This window comes from Salvia splendens, chromosome 19, assembly GCF_004379255.2.
Source record: "Salvia splendens isolate huo1 chromosome 19, SspV2, whole genome shotgun sequence".
Taxonomy (NCBI): domain Eukaryota; kingdom Viridiplantae; phylum Streptophyta; class Magnoliopsida; order Lamiales; family Lamiaceae; genus Salvia; species Salvia splendens.
Window position 1 is genome coordinate 911,740 of NC_056050.1, and position 8,381 is coordinate 920,120.

The window sequence follows — 8,381 nt, forward strand, 5'->3', positions numbered from 1 at the left end:
AGACCATGCAAAGACGTCTTTATACTCCTTGAGGAGCTGGATGGTTTTTTCCCGAAGTAGGGGCGTTCCCGCGAAGCCGATCTTAACCGTTCTGGATGGATCGTCTTCGTACAGCTGAACTGTCATCGAGTTCGGCTCCGGTATGACTTCGGTCATCGCCTCTGACTCCGGCTGCTGTGATTGCTATGCTTGGTGGTGCCGATCTGACTGCTCGGCACTTCTAAGCGCAATTTGCAGACATTCCTTTGCTCTCTTTTGGTCACCTCGGATGACCGCTATCCCTCCTTTAGTAGGGATCTTGATGGTGAGGTGATAGGTGGAGCAAACGGCCCGAACTGTGTTGAGCCAGTCTCTTCCCAGGATGACGTTGTACGGGGACCGAGCTTTCACCACGAAAAACTCAATCATCGTACTGGAGCTAGTAGGCGCTTTCCCCACCGTGATCGGAAGGCTGATAATACCTTCAGGGCGGGTGTCCTCCTGGGTGAAGCTCTTCAGGGGAAGCGGAGCCGGACTGAGCCGAGCTGGGTCCACTTCTAGTTTGTCGAAGCACTCTTTAAAAAGAATGCTAACCGACGCTCCTGTATCCACAAACACCCTGTGGATCAGTTTGTTTGCCACTCCGGCTTGGATGACAATGGCGTCTTGGTGAGGAGAGATGGCCGGGACGGGATCAGCAGCCGAGAACGTAATCACTTCGTCCTGCTTCAGCCTTTTATGCGTTGGCTCCTCTCGATTGGAGCCTCTGCGTTCTGACTTTAGGGACGACTTGGTCTTCCCGGCAGGGAGCGCGTCAATAGTCTGGATTACTCCATCATATTGCGGCTCGTCATCGTCTTCGGGATCCGGCTGCCTTTTCGGATCCTGAGGAGTGCAGTTCGCACCACTCTGCTTTTTATTCTTCTTTGGCTGCTTGCTTCGGTATTTTTTCAATGTCCCTGCCTTCACAAGAACATCGATACCTGCAGCCAAGTTTCTGCACTCCTCAGTATCGTGACCGTGGTCTTGATGGTAGGAGCAGTAGCTATCCTGTGGTCGGCGCGCGGCTGATTTCGTCATCCGCTTTGGCTTTTCGAATAGGTCAGAGTGCAGTTCGAAAATTTCCGCTCTCGGCTTGTTCAGCGGTACGAACTGAGCGGTCGGCTTCTCGGGATTGAGACGGGGTCCCAATCTGTCTTGCACCGGAGCCCTTTGAATTCTTTCAAATGGAGTCCGGCGAGGATGCCCCTGATCGCTATGATCGGGCTTCCTTCTGTCTCCTCGGGTCGATGAGCTGTCTAACGACCGTTTGCGACGGTCTGCCTCATCGGCCCGGGAGTACTGGTCCGCAATGTCCCACATTTCCTGAGCTGTCTGCGGACCGCACTCAACGAGCTTCCTGTAGAGAGCTCCGGGCAGGATTCCATTTTGGAATGCCGAGATGACAAGCAGATCGTTGAGATCGTCTACTTGCAGGCATTCCTTGTGGAATCTTGTCATAAAGTCGCTGATTTTTTCGTCGCGACCTTGACGAATGGAAAGCAGCTGAGCCGAAGTGATTCGGGCTTCCGCTTTCTGAAAGAACCTCCTGTGGAAGGCATCCATTAGATCTCGGTAAGATCTGATGCTGCCCTGGGGGAGGCTATCGAACCACCTTCTCGCGTTCCCGATGAGCAGCTCGGGAAACAGCTTGCACATGTGGACCTCGTTGAGACCCTGGTTCGCCATGTTATATTGATAGCGCCCCAAGAAATCGTGAGGGTCCACGAGCCCGTCGTAAGTCATCGACGGAGTTCGGTAGTTCTGTGGTAGGGGAGTTCGGGTGATGTCGTCCGAGAACGGAGTCTTCAGTGCTCCGTACACGGCGAATCCGATATCTCGTCGGTATGGAGGAGATTGAGTTCTCCTGTGATTCCGGTACCGAGGAGGAACTGGAACATGAGGGGGACGGGGATTCTTTCTCCTGGGAGATGCGACACTACTGCGGTAGTGACTTTCTTGTGCGGAGGGAGAAGGAGAATCCGCCGTTTTCGTCTCCGGCTGCTTTTGGCTTTTTCGCAGGAAGGTTAAGAATTCCTCCTGCTTCGCCTCCAAAAACTGCTTGACAGCCTCATTCAAATCGGGCTGCTGGGAAGACTCAGTGGGACGATTTTTGGAGCGGCTTGTTCCTTCGCCATGAGAACTGGTGGTGGATTTATCCCTAGGCTGTTTTCCAGACCTGTGGGATGGATTGGCTTCCTCCTGGTTCTCACGGGCAGGAATACGGGTACTCTGCGATCTGGTATGCATTTTTTGGGTGGAAAAAATGGATCAAAAATTCGCTTTATCACAAATTTTGTTCTCTGTTTCCCACAGACGGCGCCAGTGATGGATCCGCGAATTTCTGATGTTAGTAAATGCTGGTAGAGAAAGAAGACTACGACACACAGAATTTACGTGGTTCGATTTACTGAAGTAAATCTACGTCCACGGGAAGAAGGGAGGGCAAGATTGTATTGCTTGATCTGGGATTTACAGCTTACAACACAGACTTGCTATATGATATCGTATCTCTAGAGAGCTTAACCTTTTTCTATCTGATCTAAGTTCTATTTATACATTGAACTAAGGTCGTGGTTTGCAGCCCCACTAACAAGATCGTGGGTGAGCAATAACTGCTCAATAACTGCTTCGTACCACTAAATAGATCGTGGGTATAGCGGAGGTCGTGGAGGCCTTTCATGAGTCCACTAACTCCTAGTTCGGTCGAATGCTGAGACCGAACTGCTGGACTTTACCGATCAGCTCTTGCCGATCTGAGAGGAGAGCTTGACTGGTCGGCTTTTACCGAGCTGTAGGCTGTGTCCGAACTCTTTGGTCGTGCCGAACTCTTTGGTGCCGAACAGATACTCTTTCTTGGGCTCTGGGCTGATGGGCCGTCACTGTTATTGGGCTTGCCATTAGGGTTTAGTTCGTACCCCATCACGGTGCTATCCCACATGCCATCTTCAATATATCAACCTTGCGAGCGTTAAGCCTTCAACTGAACGAACTTTCGGGCAGCCTTCCTTTAAACATGGGCGATTCACTTCCCAATCTCAGGCGCCTCGCTTTACATGCCAACAAACTCAGCGGCCCCATTCCTGCCTCTATCAACAATGCTTCTCAGCTCAGTGAATTGATATTGCAAGTGAATTCATTCACCGGCCCCATTCCCAGTTTCGCTAGTTGTAGCTTCTTAACCTTGTTTGTACTCAGCGAAAACAACTTGACCGCAGCCCCGGAAATGGAATTTCTCTCTTCACTAACTAATTCCCAGTATCTCCAGGTTCTTCAAATATCAAACAATCCACTATTGGGGGGTGTTCTACCAAATTCCGTTGCGAATCTATCCCAATCTCTTGAGTTTTTCTTGGCGCAAAACACAAGTATCAGAGGTGTCATTCCTTCTCAAGTAGGAAACTTGTCCAATTTGATAGAACTAAATCTATTTGGCAATCAGCTGAATGGATCAATTCCGGCTACGATTGGAGATTTGAAGAATCTTGGGAGATTAGCCCTTGTTTCTAATAATTTACAAGGATCTATCCCCCTAGAGCTTTGTCAGATGAGTGGCTTGGCGGAGTTGTACTTGAGCAACAACGAGCTCGAAGGTCCAATACCAGAATGTTTGGGTGTAATGCAACGTCTAAGAGTGGTTGAATTTGACTCAAACAAGTTGAATTCCGCCATAACTCCCAATTTCTGGAATCTCGAAGATCTCGGGGGATTAAACTTGTCCTCAAACTATTTGAGTGGTCAGATCTCATCTCAGATTGGAAACTTGAAGGCAATCAACCAAATAGATTTCTCCTTTAATCTATTTTCCGGTGATATTCCCAGCTCCATCGACCATTGCCAGTCATTAGAAAATCTCATTTTGTCAAACAATAAATTTGGAGGATCCATACCTAAATCGCTGGGAAATATGAAAGGTCTGACAAAACTTGATTTATCAAATAACAGTTTTACTGGATTGATTCCCAAATCATTACAAGATCTCAAATTCTTGGAGTATTTCAATGTATCTTACAACAGATTGGAAGGGGAAATTCCAAATGGGAGCCGTTTTTCTAACTTTACTGCTTCATCATTTGTGCATAACTCAGCACTTTGCGGTGAAGCAAGATTCGAAGTGCCACCCTGTGCACAAGTTGAGGGAGGAGCGAAATCAAAGAGTGTTGATCGATTAATGAAGTACATTTTGCCTCCTCTCTTTTCAGCTATGGTTGTAGTGATCATTGTAGTTATTCTCATAAGACGACATAAGCTTGTACAAGGGAGAATTCCGGATAGTACTTCGCTAGGTAATTCTTGGAGAATAATCTCATACATTGAACTATTGCGAGCAACAGATTCATTTAGTGAGACAAATCTACTTGGGAGAGGAAGCTTTGGATCGGTTTTCAAAGGGATATTTGATGATGGACTGAATTTTGCAGTGAAAGTGTTCAATATAGAGTTGGAAGGAGGTGACAAGAGCTTCGAAACTGAAAGTAGAATACTGAGCACAATTCGACATAGGAACTTAGTTCGAGTCATTGGTTGTTGTACCAATATGGAATTCAAGGCTTTGATTCTTCCGTTCATGTCGAATGGAAGCTTGGAGAAATGGTTATACTCCGATAACTATTGTGCAGATATTCTACAACTGATGAATATCTCGATTGATGTTGCTTTAGCTCTGGAATACCTTCATCATGGTAATACCTTCCCCGTTGTGCATTGTGATATAAAGCCGAGCAATGTGTTGCTCGATGAAGATATGGCAGCTCGTATTGCTGATTTTGGTATTGCAAAGCTCTTTGATGAGGGGGAGGTCATCATCCACACCAAAACGCTAGCTACTATCGGTTATGCAGCACCAGGTGATGTTTTCAAATTTCATAAAAAATTAATTTTCTTTATGTTTGTATATATATACACCCCTATACATGTATTATCATATGAATTCATGTTTTTGATAATTATTTACTTGTGATGCAATTAGAGTACGGATCACAAGGGAAAGTATCAACGAGTGCTGATGTATATAGTTTTGGGATAATGCTTTTGGAGATGTTCACAAGAAAGAAGCCGACAGATGATATGTTTGGAGGCGAAATGAGCTTAAAGGAGTGGGTCAGTGAAGCACTAGAAGCAAATGAAATCAATCAAGTAGCAGCCCATGCTTTGCTATCAGAAGAAGATCGGCATTTTGATATGAAAGTGAATTGGATGATATCAGTGTTTGAATTGGCAATGAAACGATGAAAGAATCAACATGATTGAAGCAGCAGCCACACTAAAGAAGATCAAAGCAAAAGTTGAAACAACGTCGCGCAAGTAACTGTCACGATCACGACTAATGGTCAAATATAAATAGTTTCTTTCAGTTTTTTTGTTTAAATGAATCGAGCATGTTAGAACTCTTCATGGGTTCTTCTTCTTTTACTTGTATCCAATGTTGAATTGTAGGAAAAGGAAATAATTTTATCTACACTATTTTTACTCCCTTATAACATGCTCAACTCACTTACACAGAACAACCAACAAAAGCAGCAACTAACATCGAACGTTACTCGTGAAAACTACTTAGTCGACAAAGACTCCTTTTCGGACGAGACGAGGCCAGTCCTCGCACAACCTCATCTTCTCGATGGCGTGACAGAAACTATTATCTCAAGTGATGGTAATTGCATGTTGTTGACTCCTTGTCACTCTTGTTTCAACTGTTTCTTTGATCTTCTTTAGTGTGGCTGCTGCTTCAATCATGTTGATTCTTTCGTCGGGCGAAATGGCTAAACATTTCATTGCTAATTCAAACACAGATGTTATCCCAATCATCTTCTTATCGAAATGTCGATCTCGTGCTGGAAGCAAAGCAGGGGCAAACACCTGACTAATTTCATTTGCTTGCAATGCTTCACTCACCCACTCCTTCAAGCTCTTCTCCCCGTCGAACATGTCATCTGTCGGCTTCTTTCTGGTGAACATCTCTAACATCATTATCCCGAAACTGTATACATCGACACTTGTGGATACTTTCCCTTCCGACCCGTACTCTAGACACAAGTTTACGATTATAAAAAGCCCAATTCATGTCAGAATACATATGTACAAACAAACATACATTGTATAGAAAATTATTTTATTATATGATCTTTTAAAAGCATCACCTGGTGCTGCATAGCCGATTGTAGCAAGTGTTTTGGTGTGGACCATGGCCTCCCCTTCCTCAAAGAGCTTCGCAATACCAAAATCAGCAACACGAGCAGTCATATCTTCATCGAGCAACACGTTGCCCGGCTTTATATCGCAATGCACAATGGGGAAAGTATTACCGTGATGAAGGTACTCCAGAGCTAAAGCAACATCAATTGAGATGTTTAATAACTGTAGAATATCTCCACAATAGTTATCGGAGTATAACCATTTCTCCAAGCTTCCATTTGGCATGAACTGAAGAATCAAAGCCTTGAATTCCATGTTGGTACAACAACCGATAACTCGAACTAAGTTCCTGTGTCGAATGTTGCTTATTATTCTACTTTCAGTTTCGAAGCTCTTGTTACCTCCTTCCAACTCGATATTAAACACTTTCACCGCAAAAGTCAGTCCATCATCAAATATCCCTCTAAACACTGAACCAAAGCTTCCTCTCCCAAGTAGATTCGTCTCACTAAAGGAATTTGTTGCTCGCGACAGTTCAAGGTAAGAGATTATTCTCCAAGGATTACCTAACGAAGTCGAAACTGGAATTCTCACTTTTACATGCTTCCATCGTCTTATGAGAATAACTACAATGATCACTATTGCAATAGCTGAAAGTAGAGGAGGCAAAATGTACTTCATTAATCGAGCAACACTCTTTGAGTTTGATCCTCCATCGATCTCTGGACAAGGCGGCACTTCAAATCTTGCTGGACCGCAAAGAGCTGAGTTGTGCACAAATGATAGAGCAGTAAAGTTGGAAAAACAGCCCCCATTTGGAATTTCCCCTTCCAATTTGTTGTAAGAAGCATTGAAGTACTTCAAGAATTTGAGCTCTTGTAAAGATTTGGGAATCAATCCAGTAAAACTGTTATTAGATAAATCTAGTTTTGTCAGAGCTTTCATATTTCCCAGCGATTGAGGGATGGATCCACCAAATTTATTGTTTGACAAAATGAGATTTTCTAATGATTGGCAACGATCGATGGAGGTGGGAATATGACCAGAAAATAGATTAAAGGAGAAATCTATTTGGTTGATTACCTTCAAGTTTCCAACCTGAGATGAGATCTGACCACTCATATAGTTTGAGGACAAGTTAAGATAGACGAGGTCTTTGAGATTCCAAAAAATGGAAGGGATGATGGAATTCAATTTATTTGAGGCAAAGTCAATCATCCTGAGGGATCGCATTACACCCAAACATTCAGGTATTGGACCTTCGAGCTCGTTGTTGCTCATGTAGAACTCCGCCAAATCACTCATCTGACAAAGCTCGAGAGGGATAGATCCTTGCAACTTATTAACATCGATGTCTAATTTCCCAAGTTTCTTCAAATTTCCTATTGTTGCCGGAATTGATCCACTCAACTGATTCTCACTTAGCTCTAAACCTATCAAATTGGTCAAGTTTCCTATTTGAGAAGGAATGGCACCTCCGATACTTGTGCCGTGCGCAAGGAAAAACTCGAGAGATTGGGATAGATTCGCAATGGAGTAAGGTAGAACACAACCCAGGAGCGGATTTACTGCTATGTCAATAACCTCCAGATAGTTGGAATTAGTTAATGAAGAGAGAAATTCCATTTCCGGGGTTGCGCTCAAGTTATTTTGGCTGAGTACAAACAAGGTTAGGAACCTTAAACTAGCTAAACTGGGAATGGGGCCGGTGAATGAATTTACTTGCAATATCAATTCACCAAGCTGAGAAGCGTTGTTGATAGAGGCAGGAATGGGGCCGCTGAGTTTGTTTAACTGTAAACCGAGGTGTTCGAGATTGGGAAGTGACAGCCCCGTGTTTGAAGGAAGGGTACCGGAAAACTGATTGAATGAAAGGTCTAATATTTGCAAGGTTGATATGTTGAAGATGCGAGGTGGGATATCACCGGATAAGGAATTTCTTCCTGCAGCGAGCGAACTCAGTGATGCCAAATTCGAAAGCTCTTCTGGTAGTTCACCTGTCATATAATTATACTGTAATAAGTTTTGATGATTTAGCGAATTTTTGATGGGAATAAATGCAAGTAATAAATGAAGATCACAACACTGAAAATTACGTGGTTCGATTTACTGAGGTAAATCTACGTCCACGGGAAGAATAGAGGGCAAATTTGTATTGCTTGATCTAGCTTACAGATTACAATACTGATTTGCTATATGAGATTCAGGATCTAGAGAACTTAACCCTGGTC

At 44.1% G+C, this 8,381-nt stretch overlaps 2 protein-coding genes across 2 annotated transcripts; one reads left to right on the top strand and one right to left on the bottom strand.

Annotated features, from left to right (window-relative positions):
- The first annotated feature begins 2,840 nt into the window (after positions 1-2,840).
- On the top strand, positions 2,841-5,498 carry LOC121778505 (probable LRR receptor-like serine/threonine-protein kinase At3g47570). The gene is made up of 2 exons (XM_042175867.1): positions 2,841-4,865; positions 4,988-5,498. Exons 1-2 carry the CDS (start codon positions 3,035-3,037, stop codon positions 5,248-5,250), a joined length of 2,094 nt encoding a protein of 697 aa, XP_042031801.1. The 5' UTR covers positions 2,841-3,034; the 3' UTR covers positions 5,251-5,498.
- Positions 5,499-5,658: 160 nt separating this feature from the next.
- On the bottom strand, positions 5,659-8,154 carry LOC121780089 (putative receptor-like protein kinase At3g47110). Its single transcript, XM_042177610.1, has 2 exons — positions 6,156-8,154; positions 5,659-6,041 (listed from the first exon to the last, which is right to left on the bottom strand). The coding sequence occupies exons 1-2, from the start codon at positions 8,152-8,154 to the stop codon at positions 5,659-5,661; spliced, it is 2,382 nt and encodes a 793-aa protein (XP_042033544.1).
- Between the last annotated feature and the right edge of the window lie 227 nt (positions 8,155-8,381).